Source organism: Salvelinus sp. IW2-2015, linkage group LG4q.1:29 (assembly GCF_002910315.2).
Source record: "Salvelinus sp. IW2-2015 linkage group LG4q.1:29, ASM291031v2, whole genome shotgun sequence".
Taxonomy (NCBI): Eukaryota; Metazoa; Chordata; class Actinopteri; order Salmoniformes; family Salmonidae; genus Salvelinus; species Salvelinus sp. IW2-2015.
Window position 1 is genome coordinate 39,768,163 of NC_036842.1, and position 18,189 is coordinate 39,786,351.

At 42.5% G+C, this 18,189-nt stretch overlaps 1 protein-coding gene across 2 annotated transcripts in view; it reads right to left on the reverse strand.

The window, feature by feature from the left end:
- The window catches only part of ankrd26 (ankyrin repeat domain containing 26), a 104,554-nt gene that overhangs the window by 20,214 nt on the left and 66,151 nt on the right, over positions 1–18,189 (reverse strand). For both annotated transcript variants that reach the window (XM_023984698.2, XM_023984697.2), the window contains 12 exons: positions 17,339–17,523; positions 16,379–16,531; positions 15,549–15,724; positions 14,349–14,442; positions 13,990–14,016; positions 13,385–13,462; positions 12,975–13,109; positions 5,467–5,579; positions 4,194–4,338; positions 3,228–3,383; positions 2,923–3,057; positions 2,365–2,600 (listed from right to left, as the gene is read on the reverse strand). In XM_023984698.2, the coding sequence (XP_023840466.1) occupies positions 2,365–2,600; positions 2,923–3,057; positions 3,228–3,383; positions 4,194–4,338; positions 5,467–5,579; positions 12,975–13,109; positions 13,385–13,462; positions 13,990–14,016; positions 14,349–14,442; positions 15,549–15,724; positions 16,379–16,531; positions 17,339–17,523 (1,633 nt within the window). The remainder of the gene's footprint in view (positions 1–2,364; positions 2,601–2,922; positions 3,058–3,227; positions 3,384–4,193; positions 4,339–5,466; positions 5,580–12,974; positions 13,110–13,384; positions 13,463–13,989; positions 14,017–14,348; positions 14,443–15,548; positions 15,725–16,378; positions 16,532–17,338; positions 17,524–18,189) is intronic.

An 18,189-nucleotide genomic window follows, 5' to 3' on the forward strand; every position in this document is an offset into this window, starting at 1 on the left:
TTTTTTTGCTGAGTTTATATTGCAATTATTCTTGAATGAGCGGCCATTCATGTGCAAAGGACTAGCATTTCAATGAATATAATTATAGACTGTGTAGTGAATCCATTTGTCTATCCCGCTCTCTCAGTCCCCACCACTTTCCTTTTGTCTACCAAGCTGTCATATCGGCCGACTTTTCTATCACTGTAAGTAACCAATATCTACTGTTTGTTTGTGATGTATTTCTGTGATTATTTAGTTAGTTAGTAAATAAATAATTAAGCCAATATTTATATTGCTGATTCATTATGGAAACTAGGGTTCGTGCAGATAACCAAGAATTGTACGACATTCATATGAGACTGATAGAAGGTAAAGAAAAATTCATTACTGATTGATGACTGAAATGTAAGAGATTTTTTAGATCTCTAAGAGTTCATTCGGAAGATGGAACTCCTTAAATAAACGTGTCTGTGGTGACCCAGGTTATTAATGAGTTAATTGTTGCATGATTTAATTCAATCACGTAATCAATTCAATGTTAGATAATCGATTTGATAAAATAGCATGTCATCACATTGATGATAGTCACAGACACGACACTGTAAGCAGCAGAGAGGAGGAAAATACATGTTTAGAACTGATAGTTGATCGCATAGTAACAGAATGAATGCAATTAATTGATTATAACTCAATGGACACAGCTTTTATTAGAACCAAAACATACACAGCCTACCTCTGCTCAACACTCGAACTAGAGAATGAATCGTTCCGGGGCAGCTGTAGTTCGCGACCGAAATTGTGCTGATCTGCCTCGCTGCAGTCAAGCAGTGTCATTCCACCAAGAGCCGTTCACAATCTAGTCCGGTTGCGGCCACAACTAAACCTTGTTTCAAAGGTATCAATAAACAATCTCATTTGTATGCCTACCAATCACAAATGTACAATGCTTGAAGCACACTTATATTAGTCTCAGTCTCAAAGGACAGCTCCAATAACAAGCCTTCTATGGCTAATGAGAGACTTGTAGAATCTAAGTTTTCAGTTCATTGTTCGCCGATAGGGGATCCTGCGTGCCCCGGGTGTTACCGAATCAAATGAACGAAATGAGTCGAAAGATTCATTCTTTTCGACTGAACAAGTTGAAAAGATCCGAGAGAGTAAAAGGAGGTGAACTTGCTATCACTAGTACGCAGATTCTTATGTAGCATGTAATAACACAAGTTGTCATGAAGACTTCATCATAGCAGTTGTTAGTAACAGTTGACAGAGCATATGAAAATAGGATGAACAGTAATTTTAACACCCATTACAACCGATTTTATAACGTCATGCCGTGACTCAACTATTTAAAACTACTTATGACAGCTTTTGACAAAATGTTGTGTTATATAGCTGTTATAAAGGCTTTATGAATGCCTGTATAAAAACACATACAGTACATTTTAGTCAATTATCCAGAGCGACTGGATCAAGCAATTAAGGTTAAGTGCCTTGCTCAAGGGCACATAGACAAATTTGGCACCTAGCTCGGGGATTCGAACCAGCAGCCTTTTGGTTACTGGCCCAATGCTCTTCACCACGAGAATACCTGCTACCCCAGTAAAATGTTACCAAAACTTCTGTAGGCTGCAGACACAGATAAATGTTGCATTCATGTGCTTCAAATCATGTCAGACATGAACATTATCTGCAATTAAAATACAGACAATTTCAAAGTCACAATGACCTCCATTTGGCATCTCTGAGGTCCAACTGCACAGGTAACTCCATACATACTAACAGCACACAGCCATGATCTATCACATCTCTACGGTTATCAAAGAGATGACACACCCAAACTAAGCACACGTAACCACACTGAAGTTAAAGGGAGAGTTCACCTAAATAACAAATGCACATATCCTTACCTTGAAAGTAGTCTATGGGGCAGGAGAGGAAGGGAAACGTAAGTAATTTTTTCATTCAGGCAATCTATCCCTTTAAGCTTGAAACGATAACATGTCCTATTTGTCTGGTTGCCACAGAGCTACACTATGGTCGTGTTCTTCAGGTAAACAGTGAAAAAGTCCAGGTTATCCCTCCCCTGTTCCAGTATAAATAAACACGACCTACATCACCTTGCTTTCCCTCTTAACCTAACATCTAGGCCAAATCCCAAATCAACCCCTAGACTCTACGCACTTGTGGAAATCTGGGAGGATTTGACAGGTGTACGCAATATGGTAATAGCTCCACTTGCTCACTGATGGGCTAGGAAATAGTCTCCCCATGATACTTACACCTGTCAAATCCTCTCAGATTGCCACAAGTACATAGGGTATAGCTTCGAGGGGTCGATTTGGGATTAGGACCTAGATATATGCAGCCAGTCCTTGGTCTCACCTCTCTAGTTTGGCAGCCAGGGCCTTGCGGAGACGCAGCTCCTCAGTGTAGAGCTCCCGGTAGCGATCCAGCTCTGTACGGGTGGAGTCTCGCAGGCTCATGCTGTCGTGCTGTGTGGAGTGCGCTCTGCCCAGCTCGCCCTCCAGCTCCCGAATACGCTGTTCCAGCGTGGAGCGCAAGCTGGCCTCGTTTGCCGCCTTGATCTGCTCCAACGCCTCCTGGGACGCCGCCTGGGTCTGAAGGAGGGATGTGTTCAACAGGCAGCAACAGGAATGCGTAAAACATGTGTATACACACACTCTCACCAAGTGAGTGCCATTCATCTGTTAATTAACTGCCAGGCAGAAACGGAAAACCAGCAGGACTAGCAGCCCTCAAGGACAACTTCCTTCCTTGAGGAAATCACTGATCTAACACGGTAAGGCTGATGATAGTCACCGGCTGGAAACCATGTACCTATCCACGTCATTATTTCAAGGAAGGGAGGGAGGAAGGATCAATTTAAACGTATATCAGAACAGGGCCAAGTTCTAGAATGTATCTTGTGTCCCCCCCCACCTGTAGGAAGAGGTTGACCTCCTCCAGTTTCTGTCTGATCTCCTGGCGGGCCCTCTCCTCTGCGTCTCGTCGGTACTGATCCACCAGGGTCTGGTCCATCACCCCCGCCTCCACCTGCCGCCGCAGGCCCAACAACTGCAATACAGAATACTACTTTACGAATCGATCTTGTAAATGCTTTACTTACTGAATATTTTACATATTAAAATAAAATATTTCCATTGCACAGCCTTTTTTGTCTTTTTTGTTGGCCCGCCTGGGATTTGAACCACCGACCTTCCGGCTACTGGATCGTGGCTACCCACCTCCTCCTCCAGGTGCCTCTTGCTACGCTCGAGACGCTCGTTGCTGCGGCCCAGGCCCTTCAAGGAGGCTAGTTGCTCCTTGAGCTCTCCGTTGACCCTATCCAGCTGGCAGCAGCGAGACACCTCCTTCTCCAGCTGCACCGACAGGTCATCCACCTGGGGACAGAGGGTCATTGAGATGACAGTGGAACAACAGTAAGATGAGAGGATGTGTATTACATTTACATTTAAGTCATTTAGCAGACGCTCTTATCCAGAGCGACTTACAAATTGGTGCATTCACCTTATGATATCCAGTGGAACAACCACTTTACAATAGTGCATCTAACTCTTTTAAGGGGGAGGGGGGGGGGGTTAGAAGGATTACTTTATCCTATCCTATGTGTATGAAGTGGTGGAAGGTGAAGTTGTCCCTAAATGCTGATCTTGGACCAGTTTTGCATTTTCCAGATTGGGGGAGCAGAAGGTGATCCTAGATCTATACCTTGGGGAAACTTGAACCCAGAGCTGTATGAAGTACAGGGTTGGTTTCATTCAGAACCAAACAGAAGAAAACAACCTGAAACAGGGAGGACTACCTGGACTTCTCTAATAAGACACATTTTTGTTTTAAGTTGCAAAACGTTTTAAAAAGGTTTTCCGTGGCGTGCCCTAATACACACGACCCAGGAAATTGTAGAACATGAGATAAGATCGATAAGATCTCAAATAAGAGGAAGATAAGTTGACACACACACAAGATCCTTAACTTGATGAGTCTTCCATGCGTCCCAAATGGCACCCTATTCTCTATATAGTGCACTAGTACTTTACTTATTATGTCCATTGCACACATTTCCGGAGGAGCACAGATTCGAGTCAGCAGCAGTGCAGCACCCTTGGAAGTGAAGTAGTAGCACACTTTAATAAGGAATAGGGTGCCATTCGGTACGCATCCTTGGTTTCAGGATCAATTGGGCTTAGTACCTTGTTCTTCATCCTGCCGATGTCAGCCTCAGCCTGTCTGTGGCCCATCTCCCCTCTCATGCTGCTCATGGGCGATCCAAACTCAGCCCCGGCACCGTCCTGCTCCCGCAGCTTCTTCTTAGCCGTCTTTACCAGTGTCCGCAACCTGTACGACATTGCACACAGAGACACACATATAATCTTAATGACACATGGGTCGTTCCACCAATTGGGTTCCTTGAGTACTGTAACTTGGAGAAGTTTTTCTTTGTTTCACTTTATTTTAACATTGTCATAACCACCACAACGCAATAAAAAAAAACATGCTATCCCATCTCAAGAGGTTAAATAAAAAAAAATACTATACTATTAAGTGCCAAGTAAAGAAACAGGATTGACTGTAACAGGTTGAATATTTCATCTTAAAATCAGCCATAAATCCCGTTGTGACAGGGGAATATAAGCTTGTTGTCTGCAACAGCATGGAGGGGCAATTGAGCTTCACAATATATTTTTTTATTGTTAAAACATTTCTTGCCCGCAACAGTATTATGCTCGACCTACTCCGTTTTCCACCACAAAACACCAGAAAAAGGTGAAAAAGAGTAGAACCAGCTCACCTGCTTTTACACTAGGGTTTGACTATTCTTAAAAAAATAATAATAATAAATGAAGGAATAGTTTCATCGTATTAAAACAAGAGTTCAGTAAGAGGGTTAAACTTAAAATGAGGAACAGGTTTTTTTTGTTACCACTTATTGCATTAAATAAATAATAATAGTTAGAAATGACTGTCAATGCTTTCCAATGAAAGTGAAAACCTAGAAGTCACAGAGGGACACTTTAGCAATTCTTTATTCATATAAAAAATCTGATTGATTGAATTTTCCATGCGGTCTATATTAAAAAGGCCACTACATTTAATATAACAGGCATTTAAAATGTCTACTTAAAAGATCAAAAGGCACTAGCTCAGTCTGACTGATCGGACGCCAAAACATCACACCACTGATGGACAAAAACACACATCTAACTCACAAACCCAGAACACAACAAGACACACAAATCAATATCACAAACCCATAGACAACAAGACACATCTAACCCATAAACACAAGGCATCGGCTAACTCACAACACACCCACAGAGTGGTGCACCAGACAAAAGCCGGGGATGAATGCGCTGGGACTACTACAACTGGGCTCTATAGTAGTACTATGGTGGTAATAGACATGGAGAGGTTGCTCTACCGTCCTGAGGAGGGTGCTGTGAAGAAGGGAGGTTGTACTGTCACCTGTACATTTCTTTCTGTAGCTCTGTGTTTCTCTTCATCTCCTGGTCCAGTCTGGTGTCCACAGACTTTTTCTGTTCCGCTATCTTCTTGGCCTTCTTCTTCTCTAACTCCATCTGGAACACACAGGACAAACAGGGATGAAATACTGAAGTCTTTAATTTTTCATCTTCATCCAGATAAGTCAATTAAGAACAGATTCGACCTGTCAACAATGAAGAACTGTCTTCACACACCCATACAGTGTAATAAGGTAGATTAAGGATGTGCACCCTTCCTTTTCAAGACGATTCGATACGTATCTAGATACATGGGCTCCGATATGATAAGTTTTGTTTTGAAACGATTCGGTGTAATTCAGTTTGATTAGAGCAGGGATGGGCAACTGTCAATCCAGTTTTTTGGAGAGTTAAAATAGTAGAATACACAAGGTGCAATTTCAAAATTTGTTTGTGCATCAGCAGTTTCTCTCTTGTTATGTCAGTCACTGACAGTCACTCAATTAGCCAAGCTAAACATTTTTAGATTGCTAAGGTAGTCTAGCAACTAGCTATCTAAACTTGTAGTAATCATAGTCGAAATACCGACTAGAGGGCCCCCAAAAGAACATCAGATGTCATATTAAAAACGACAAAAACATTTGACTCCACTAGGCTTGGGAGGAATACCATATACCGGGGTATTAGGAAAATAGCCACGGGATGTTTTATTTATATCGTTGAAACTATTTATTTAAAAAATGTTTTATACATTTTAATATTTGTAGCAACTTGTGCAATACTTTAGGAGATAAAGAACATTGCGTTCTTCATTTCACCCGTCACAATATTATTAAGCTAACGGTATTCCCCAGTCACGTGATGTGTGTTTACAAGCACACAAGGAGAGACCGGAGTCACTCACTGTTGTGCAGCATGCACCTGGTGAACTAATTACACAATTTTCAACTAAATGTTTGCAGCTAAATATCATAACTATTACGTTAACTGTCTAAATAAAAAATTCAACTCCGCAGTTGTGCATTTAGTTCGCTAATTTAGTAGCTAGTTAGCTATCTAGCTAATTGATTAGCTTCTTCCAAAAAAAACAATTGCTTGGTAACAGCAGAGAATCCCCCCCCCCCCCTGGATCAATAGCCATGCTGGCTAATATATGTTTTGTGCCTGCAGAAAACTGTGAGTGGCACTTTGAGTTACTTGTATAGTTTAGGTCAGAAACTGCTCAAAATGTTCGCACCGCGATCGTTAGCATTCTCCATGGGATTTTGCATGTACTTGTTAGCATTTCCAACCTTCAGCTTACAGAGTATCAAGTGGGGTTTGAAAACAGAGCCCGTGGTGTTCCGTGGTATTTCCGGATATCATGGTATGGCATAAGGTCGGTATGAAGATACGACAATCTGGATACCACCCAAGCCTCCACCTCATGGCAAAATGTGTAGAATTGCTGTAAAACTGCTCATTAAAACTGCTCAACTGCTCAAATTAGTAAAATTGTATGAAATGTGTTATACATTGACAATATCTTCTCTACGCCCGATGGCAAAACGTGTAAAATTGCATGAAATTAACGTTAACTTCAAATGTTTCTCGTCGCTGTGTTTTGCTCGCAAGGTGGGGGGAACAACATTTTGCTTAGGGCCATACAAAAGGCATTTTGCTGGCTCTGGCTCTGACTGCACGTGTGGGTATGGATGTGGGTACACTGACCCACTGCGGCCCCTCATGATGAGTTCCGATTTTCTTGAGGCCCCCACCCCCATCAAGTGTTGCCCATCCCCGGATTAAAGAAACTAAACGATTTGAATCGATCCACTAACATTTGTTGCTTAAACACATTATTTTTTCCATATATAAACTGAGCAAAAAAAGAAACGTCCTCTCACTGTCAACTGCGTTTATTTTCAGCAAACGTAACATGTAAATATTTGTATGAACATAAGATTCAACAACTGAGACATAAACTGAACAAGTTCCACAGACATGTGACTAATAGAAATGGAATAATGTGTGCCTGAACAAAGGGGGGGGGTCAAAATCAAAAGTAATCAGTATCTGGTGTGGCCACCAGCTGCATTAAGTACTGCAGTGCATCTCCTCCTCATGGACTGCACCAGATTTGCCAGTTCCTGCTGTGAGAGGTTACCCCACTCTTCCACCAAGGCACCTGGACATTTCTGGGGGGAATGGCCCTAGCCTTCACCCTCCAATCCAACAGGTCCCAGACATGCTGAATGGGATTGAGATCCGGGCTCTTCGCTGGCCATGGCAGAACACTGACATTCCTGTCTTGCAGGAAATCACGCACAGAACGAGCAGTATGGCTGGTGGCATATTCATGCTGGAGGGTCATGTCAGGATGAGCCTGCAGGAATGGTAACACGAGGGAGGAGGATGTCTTCCCTGTAACACACAGTGTTGAGATTGCCTGCAATAACAAGCTCAGTGACACACCGCCCCAGACCATGACGGACCCTGCACCTCCAAATCAATACCGCTCCAGAGTACAGGCCTCGGTGTAATGCTCATTACTTTCACGAAAAACGCGAATCTGACCATCACCCCTGGTGAGACAAAACTGCGACTCATCAGTGAAGAGCACTTTTTGCCAGTCTTGTCTGGTCCAGCGACGGTGAGTTTGTGCCCATAGGCGACATTGTTGCTGGTGATGTCTGGTGAAGACCTGCCTTACAACAGGCCTACAAGCCCTCACTTCAGCCTCTCTAAGCCTATTGCGGACAGTCTGAGCACTGATGGAGGGATTGTGCGTTCCTGGTGTAACTCGACCAGTTGTTGTTGCCATCCTGTACCTGTCCCGCAGGTGTGATGTTCGGATGTACCGATCCTGTGCAGGTGTTGTTACATGTGGTCTGCCACTGCGAGGACTATCAGCTGTCCATCCTGTCTCCCTGTAGCACTGTCTTAGACTTCTCACAGCACGAACATTYCAATTTATTGCCCTGGCCACATCTGCAGTCCTCATGCCTCCTTGCAGCATGCCTAAGGCACATTCAAGCAAAAGAGCAGGGACCCTGGGCATCTTTCTTTTGGTGTTTTTCAGAGTTAGTAGAAGGGCCTCTTTAGTGTCCTAAGTTTTCAGTGTGACCTTAATTGCCTACCGTCTGTAAGCTGTTAGTGTCTTAACGACCGTTCCACAAACGCATGTTCATAAATTGTTCATGGTTCATTGAACAAGCATGGGAAACAGTATTTAAACACTTTACAATGAGGATCTGTGAAGTTATTTGGATTTTTACGAATTATCTTTGAAAGACAGGGTCCTGAAAACGGGACTTTTCGTTTAGCTAATAAATAACCAAATCATTGATAGATCACTTGATAAAATAAATGCATGTCTCATCTGCCCCTGCAAGCCAGTTGGCATACACGTCATCAAACCCCCTCATCTGATTGGTTGAGTAGGCGGGCCTTCTGACTTTGTGGCTGTTGTAACTCGTGACGACCTTGCCTTTCCTTAAAAGTACTTTCAAGTTTTTTTTGTTTTTTTAAAAATAACGTTACTTACTAAGACTCCTAAGATTCAGTATTTTTTGGAAGTGAAGAGACTGTGTTATTGGAAGTACGGCAACTAATCAAACACTTTAATCATTCATAGAAAGTTAGCGAGGAAAAGAGAGCGAGGTGGAGGGCACAGTATAGGCAGGTCGGCCATCAGGCAGATGGATTCCGAACCGTGCACAATTATTTAACTAGGCAAGTCAGTTAAGAACGAATTCTTATTTACAATGACGGCCTACACCGGCCAAACCTGGACAACGCTGAGCCAATTGTGCGCCACCTTATAGGACTCCCAATCACGACCGTTTTTGATACAGCCTAGATTCAAACTAAGGTGTCTGTAGTGACGCATCTAGACCACTGCGCCACTCGGGAGCTCATATGCGCCTATCTATCGGCAATCAAAAGCTGTATCTCACAATGGAAATCTAAATCTAACTTCAATACACTCTTTAAATAAATAAGACCTACACCATTTTTAACAGCACATTACACAACACTAGTGAGACTAATTTTGCCTACGATAGGCCTACAGTATATCGGAAAATATTTTTTATATGACATAACTCTCCGCCAATAATTACATTTAGAGGATTGGAGGACTCTAAATTAATATCTAAAGGGCATTTTCCGTAAGGATGTGAGAATATCTGAGAATATCTAAGGGGCTTTAACATACAGTTGATGTCGGAAGTTTACATACACCTTAGCCAAATACATTTAAACTCAATTTTTCACAATTCCTGACATTTTATCCTAGTAAAAATTCCCTATCTTAGGTCAGTTAGGATCACCACTTTATTTAAAGAATGTGAAATATCGGAATAATAGCAGAGAGAATGATTCATTTCATCTTTTATTTCACATTCCCATGGGTCAGAAGTTTACATACACTCAATTAGTATTTGGTAGCATTGCCGTTAAATTGTTTAACTTGGGTTAAACATTTTGGGTAGCCTTCCAGAAGCTTCCCACAATAAGTTGGGTGAATTTTGGCTCATTCCTCCTGACAGAGCTGGTGTAACTGAGTCAGGTATGCTTGGGGTCATTGTCCATTTGGAAGACCCATTTGCGACCAAGCTTTAACTTCCTGACTGATGTCTTGAGATGTTGCTTCAAAATATCCACATAATTTTCCTCCCTCATGATGCCATCTATTTTGTGAAGTCCACCAGTCCCTCCTGCAACAAAGCACCCCCACAACGTGATGCTGCAACCCCCATGCTTCACGGTTGGGATGGTGTTCTTCGGCTTGCAAGCGTTTCCCTTTATCCTCCAAAAATAACGATGGTCATTATGACCAGAGAACATTTCTCCAAAAAGTCTGATCTTTCTCCCCATGTGCAGTTGCAAACCATAGTCTAGCTTTTTATGGCGGATTTGGAGCAGTGGCTTCTTCCTTGCTTAGCGGCCTTTCAGGTTAGGTCGATATAGGACTCGTTTTACTGTGGATATAGATTATTTTGTACCTTTTTCCTCCAGCATCTTCACAAGGTCCTTTGCATTGTTCTGGGATTGATTTGCACTTTTCGAACCAAAGTATGTTCATCTCTAGGAGACAGAACGTGTCTCCTTCCTGAGCGGTATGACGACTGCGTGGTCCCATGGTGTTTATACTCGCGTACTATTGTTTGTACAGATGAACGTGGAACCTTCAGGCATTTGGAAATTGCTCCCAAGGATGAACCAGACTTGTGGAGGTCAACAAAAAAAAAAGAGGTCTTGGCTGATTTCTTTTGATTTTCCCATGATGTCAAGCAAAGAGGCACTGAGTTTGAAGGTAGGCCTTGAAATACATCCACAGGTACACCTCCAATTGACTCAAATGATGTCAATTAGCCTATCAGAAGCTTCTAAAGCCATGACATAATTTTCTGGAATTGTCCAAGTTGTTTAAAGGCGCAGTCAACTTAGCATATGTAAACTTCGGACCCACTGGAATTGTGATACAGTGAATTACCTAGCTCAAGTTGGGGAGGGGGGGGGGGGGGGGGGTTAACATCTAACTCGGCTATTAGACAATTCTTTAGTAAAAGTTGAATAGTCTATTGTTCAGCTAATAGCCCATCCTGCTAATAATAACTTTTTCCTCTTTCCAAATGTTAAATATTCCAATTGATAGTGTTTTTAGCCACAATTGGCCCGAACCCCAATTAATACATTTGGGCACAGTCGATAGCGTGCTGGACTTAGGGCTAGAATATTGAGGGTTTGAAACCTACTCCCTGCTTGTTTCATTACATTATTATGCCGGTCTCAGAGCAAATAGCCTGGACTGTTACTCCCATCTCATTCCTGCTCTCTTCCACGCGTCATTCTCCGTCTGAGTGGCTCGCTTGTGGGCGTGCTGGCAGGATGTACTGTTTTTTATTCTGTATATATGAATTACAATTCAGCTTAAATTTAAATCATGTTTCTAGTCTATTGCATAGTTACAATGTGTAATCATTGACGTCCCAGGAGCAGTAAACACTGAAGTGTATAATTGTAATATATACATGCAGACACAGCATCATTCAAAGAACAGAGTTTGATACACCTGGTATTGGATATGACTGGAAAAAAACTTGCTAAATAGCGATTTTCGTAAATTAACTTTTTGACAAAAGATATGCACAATCGTTTGTCTATACATTAACTAACATATTTGTCTCAATTGTACATGTTTTGCTTGACTCGTTATATGATGTTATAATTACTTAAATTAGCTTCCATCGTAAATGTTTTGTCAGCCATCTTTGCTGAAGAAAGTCACCAGGGACGGATGGCTCAAGTCAAATTCGTCATTGGAACCACTCGATGTGATTGGTCATATAAAAACCTTTGGACCCAACTGCATAATGAGTGCTCTAACTCCCCCTTGTGGTGGTCTGGAGCAATGAAGCCGTGAAGCTGGGTACCTCCAAGTCCCGCAGTGTAAGCTCGCAACTTTTAAAGGAGGAACCACTGTATGTAGGCACGGGAGCTTAGCCATAAGGGAAACTGGGCATCTACCAACCCAATATCAGTTAGGGGGGCAATGTTTGGTTTTTGTTCCCCCCACTTTTGATCTGAAATCACAATCAAGTTGCCCATCCGTGATTTAGACCTTTTGGAAGTTGACAGACTGAGTGAGCTTCTCTTCTTCTCCCGCTTCGACCATACAGCAAAACAGATTGCTGTCCTCGCTATAAAATTATTACATTTACCCTGTATATCTCAAATTTACCACATATACAGATTTTTTCTAGCAAAACAATTGATGGTAAACCTGAAAAATATAAATAAAATCTAATGTAAGCGCCCCCGATCAGCATGTAGGCTATAGCCAGATGAGTTGTTTCCGCTGGTAACTTAGGCTACTTTTATTTCGGTAAAACACCATTTTCAACAGCGCATGTGATAAACATGGTTGTCACTAAACTAATAAAGCCTAATATTGCGCAAGCCATTTTACAAACATTTCAATGCTGAAGGTGACGCACAGTAATGCAAGATCAGAAATAAACTTGTTGGTCAGCTTTGATTGGGTTGTTTAGCATGCAAAATGACTTGTCGATCAATGACTGTCAACACAATTACATGATTAATTCGACACTGAAGAAGAGGATGCTGTTGTCACAAAATATTCGTTTTTTTGGAAGGTAATTTCAGCAAAACATTTTAGTGAACCAGTGATTCATAATGTTTGCATCAATATTCTGACTGATGCATGCTACATTTGGATCGGTTTGGGGTCCCACAGACCAATTTACTTATATTTTTAAAATGTTTGAACCAGGGAGCAATGCATATAGGTGAATCCCTGTGGTAGATCCCATTATCTGTGGCTTTTTGTCTATAATGGCCTGTTGAATTAAGACGGTAGTATTGTAAACATTCAATAGGAGAGATGCTGGGGATTGTTTCTGAACAGGGCCTTGGTTTAAGGCGGTGCTTTTTATGTTCACAAGTGAGGTGTTAATGGCCAGCTGTGCGTTTGTGTGTGTGCCAGTGGTCGTCTTGATTGGTCACCTGGCTACCGAGCTCTCCTTTCTCCTTCTCCAGCTCAGCCAGACGCAGACCCAGCTTGGAGCGGCTCTTCAGCTCCTCCTCCCACAGCGCATGGGAGTCCTGGGCGTTATGGGACAGCATGCTTTGCTTCTGCACCTGAGGGTAGAGGGGTAGGCTTACGCTACTAATGTAGAGCCGAATGTTAGTGGTCCATATCAAGACTAAAAACGAAAACCCTTTGCCCGTCTCTGAGTTCGTGAAGCTAAACACGTAAAGATATATTGTGGGGCACCTGGCATATTGAGTTAATCTTTTTGCAGCGTTGACATATTAGCGCAAATGACAGCGAGATGTGGTATGTGGAAGCATCTTTAGAAGATGGAGACACAATACAAATTTCAACCGAGGAAGTAGTAAAGTAATCAACCAACCTCCTGACTGAGCTGGTCCTCCAGGGTCATCTTGCTGCACTGCAGGCCAGTCACCAAGTCCTCCAGACGGTTCCTGACCTGAGGGTTGAAGAGTAGAAGAGTGATGCAAAATGTGGACAAGAGATGATCCTGATCCAAATAGGATAGGATCAACTTAATTGTCCCAGGGGAAGAATCAATCCCGAAAAGACAAAAGAGGGGAGAAAATTTAAAATTTAACTATTCAATCCAAAGCATGTAACACCATGCAGCTCTAGATAGAAACAAAAAATAGGTCCCAAACCACACACCAAGATGACATACCGGTATAGGGAGAAAGAAAGAGATCAAAAGACCTCTGACTTGCAAAGAGACCACCACCAATCAAAAACAACCCAACACAACCAGAAAAAGACATTGATTAAAAAAAAACTCATTCAAGCAATGTCTTTGAATTTCTGGTGTAGAAATATTGTGCCCAAAAGGCCGACCAAATCTAAAAGCAGTGGCTAAAGTGTAGGGAGTCCTGATCTTTCATTCATTTTTCCTTTTTAGGGGGATCTTCCTTCAGAGAAGAAAATCAAACGCAAAGAAACGTATACAGCTACTATGTCTGAAATACCAACCCCTCCTCCTGCTGCAGAGTCAGATGGCTGTGAAGAGATTGAATACCTTTAAAGTCAATAGCATTTGTAAAGACCACAAAAAGACAGCCAGGGCTTATGAAGATTAAAATCAGCACTAAAGTATAGTTCTGCAAAGTTACTCAATGTTTATTTACCTTGAAAAGTAGTCTCCCCTTGTCCATAGACTACTTTCAAGATAAGTAAACAATATGAATAGATAAATTCTCTGAAATATCCCTTTAACATGGCACATTATATCTAAACATGGTGCTTTTTCCCAGCCCTATGGATGGGAACCAAAGACAATATGGAAAACTGACTGGGGGATGAAAATGTTTGGATGCAGAGACTAGACTCACCATGGCAGAGTCTTGGACTCCTTTCTGCAGTGCCTCGATCTTGTTGGTCTGCTGCTTTGCTGCTGCCTCCAGCCTAGCATTCTCAATCTCCAATCTGCAGTCACACAACATTAATACTACAGTCACAACGTTCACATTCCTATAGTATGTAGTCATATTCAGAAACAGTTTTATAACAGTTTGTTTCCCCCAAAAAACGACAGATTAAATTTCATACAACCCTAAATTGGTGACTGAGTAGTCGTGGCCAAAAGTTTTGAGAATGACACAAATATTAATTTCCACAAAGTTAGCTGCTTCATTGTCTTTAGATATTTTTGTCAGATGTTACTATGGAATACTGAAGTATAACTACAAGCATTTCATAAGTGTCAAAGGATTTTATTGACAATTACATGAAGTTGACGCAAAGAGTCAATATTTGCAGTGTTGACCCTTCTTTTTCAAGACCTCTGCAATCCGCCCTGGCATGCTGTCAATTAACTTCTGGGCCACATACTGACTGATGGCAGCCCATTCTTGCATAATCAATGCTTGGAGTTTGTCAGAATTTGTGGGTTTAGTTTGTCCACCCGCCTCTTGAGGATTGACCACAAGTTCTCAATGGGATTAAGGTCTGGGGAGTTTCCTGGCCATGGACCCAAAATATCAATGTTTTGTTCCCAGAGCCACTTAGTTATCACTTTTGCCTTATGGCAAGGTGCTCCATCATGCTGGAAAAGGAATTGTTCAGTACCAAACTGTTCCTGGATGGTTGGGAGAAGTTGCTCTCAGAGGATGTGTTGGTACCATTCTTTATTCATGGCTGTGTTCTTAGGCAAAATTGTGAGTGAGCCCACTCCCTTGGCTGAGAAGCAACCCCACACATGAATGGTCTCGGGATGCTACACACTTTCCCCTGCTGTCGTTGATATCCCCATATAGTTTTGTACTCCATATGTTGCATTAGGTATTGTATAATGTTTTTTGGGTGATTTAGTTCCTTTGCTTGGCAAAGAGGGACTTTGCAATTAATTGCAATTCATCTGATCACTCTTCATAACATTCTGGATTATATGCAAATTGCCAACACACAAACTTGTGTCCTTCTCAAAACTTTTGTCCACGACTGTACTTTTGTGTTTGCTTGTGTGTGTAAGTACAAGCGTGCCTGTGTACCTGCATGCTGTTGTGTGTGTGGGTGTGCATGCACGTGTGTACCTCTGCACTGCCTCCTCCAGCTGTTTAATGGTGGTGTCTGAGCCTGCAAAGGCAGACAGCACCTCCTGCAGTTTCTGAGAGGCGGCGACCACCTCTCGCTCCTTCTCATCCAGACTGCTCTTCAGAGCATTGATGCGCCGCTCCGCCTGAACGTACTGGTCCTCGCTCTCCTCCAGCTGTGAGGTAGCAAGTTCACACAGAGTTAACGTGAATCCCTATTCTACTTGACAGACAATGACATTTGTTCTCCACAATATATTTCTATCTGAACATTCAGATAGAATAGGGAATCATGCTATTATATCTGTCATATCTATTCTATACAATACTTTTTCATCGGAACATTCTGTAGTGTCGCACCTTCCTGAACAGGCCCGAGATCAAGTGGTCATACGACCATCTTTCAGAAGGTCAATCTCAGGTCACTAGCATCACTGTGAACATCTGTTAACCTATACATTGAACCATAGTTCTTACCGTAACCCTAACCCGGTCAGTAGCCAGCCGTATACAAAAAAATCCAACTTCACTAGTGAGCTGTCTAATCTAAGACAGGTTAAGCAGCTTGATTGATGCCACAGTATCCACCACCAGCCAGTCTACATTGGAGACTGTAGATACCATAAACTGCCACAGGGAGGCACTGTCTTACTCCTACCAATATGTCTCCTTTAGAAATATAATTTCTAGAATTGAACTTGAATGGGGATGTCCGTTCTAGTAAGTCTGGTTCTACAATGCTTCCAACCTTCTCCGGGGTGACGTTTCCCCAGATCTAGGATCATATTCCCGTCACCTGATCATAACCTGAACCATTTGCATCCGCCCACCTTCCCCTTAAGGCGGTCCATGTCCTTGAGCAGTCGTGCCTTCTCCTCCTCCAGGTCATTGCGGTAGCGTGTGTTCACCTCCAGGGAAGCCTCGCTCATTGACAGCTTCTTCAGTGAGTCGGCGAGTTCTTGCTGCAGCTGCCTCAAACCAGTCTGTGGGCCATGAAAAAGTAAGAGCAAAATAACGTTTTTTTTGTTAAACAGAGAGACTGAACTTTTCCGGGCTGGTAGAGAGAGAGAGAGCGSGGGGGGGGGGGGGGGGGGGGTGATTAGGACAAGCTAATCCTCTTATGTAGTATAAAAAGGGAGGATGGGAAGCGCCACAAAACTACACGAGTAGATCATGAGAAGCGTAGGTTGAAGGTGCTCTTTGACTTGCGGCTATTAGTGGCTAAAGTTAGCTTCTGTTTGTAGTGGATGTTATAGAGGTGACGTGATTACTTATTCTACATGTCTGAGGCATGTTTGCTCTACATGAAATAGTTATATCTGTACATTCCACAGCGTAGTGCCCTACTGAATGCTATCCTGTTCTCTATCCTGGGCCCTGTTCAAATTCTATCAAGCTGCATCCTTCCTCCCTTTTTTGAAGTAGTCACTGATTCGAAATGACTGAACAGGTGAAAACCATGCGTTTGGAGGCCTTGCATTCACCAATCTAATATCTAATCAGTGATTACTTCAATGAAGGAAGGATGCATTTTTTAGGGCTCTACATCAAAGCGTCTTTCTGTGATTCCTTGAAACTTATCTCCTTGCCTCCTTCTCAACCGTATTGTAGGAGGAATGTCTGAGGTCCCTCCCCTTAATCTTCTCCAATACCTTTTTGATGTGAGGAGAGAGAATGTGAGGAACCCAGGAAAGACGAAGTGAGAAAGAGCCTTTGTTCTACATTATATATTTAAACTGTTCCACAACGTTGTGCCTTGCTGATGAATGCACCCCACCCCTATATCACACCTCTCTGTCGTTCTTCTCCTCCTCCAGCTTGTAGACCTGGTCGCGGAGGTCGGCAGCCTTGGTGGCCAGCTCATTGCTCCTCTCCTCTACCAGCTGCACACGCTCCTCCCCGTCCGAGCGCAGCTTAGCCAGCAGGTCGCCAAAGCGCTCCTGGGCGTCCGTCACCGCCTTCTCCTTCACCATCCCTTTGAATTTAATAAACTGTATTACTCCCATGGCACTCATCGTAAGAGTAGGGGTGTTTACACTGGTGCCCTGGCTAAATTCCCAACCCAACCTGGCTTCATTTTTATCATGGCCACCTAATCATCCCCCTCATTCCTAATTGGCATATACCTCTTCACCATGCTAGCTGTGTGGTGAGTGTTCTGGCACAAATGGTTGCCATGTGGGTGCCACATATTGGTGGTGGACGAGGCAAGTTAATCCCTTGCTATGTCAATAATTTTGAGCACCTAGGTGGAAAAGCGCTTAATCCATTTAATTATTATTATTGTAAATCCCCAACTGGGAACATGGATGTGTCACCAGCATGACAAAGTGAAGACATATATTTTTTTAAATCTTTGCAAATTTATTGAAAATGAAATACAGAAATATCTAATTTACAGAAGTGTTCTCACCCGAGTCAACACTTTGTAGAAGCACCTTTGGCAGAGATTACATCTGAGTCTTTCTGGGTAAGTCTCTAAGAGTTTTCCAAACCTGGATTGTGTCAAATTTGCCCATTATTCTTTTCAAAATATATCATTGCTAGACAACCATTTCCAGGTCTTGCCATAGATTGTTCAAGTAGATTTAAGTCAAAACTGTAACTCGGCCACTCAGGAACATTCACTGTCTTCTTGGTA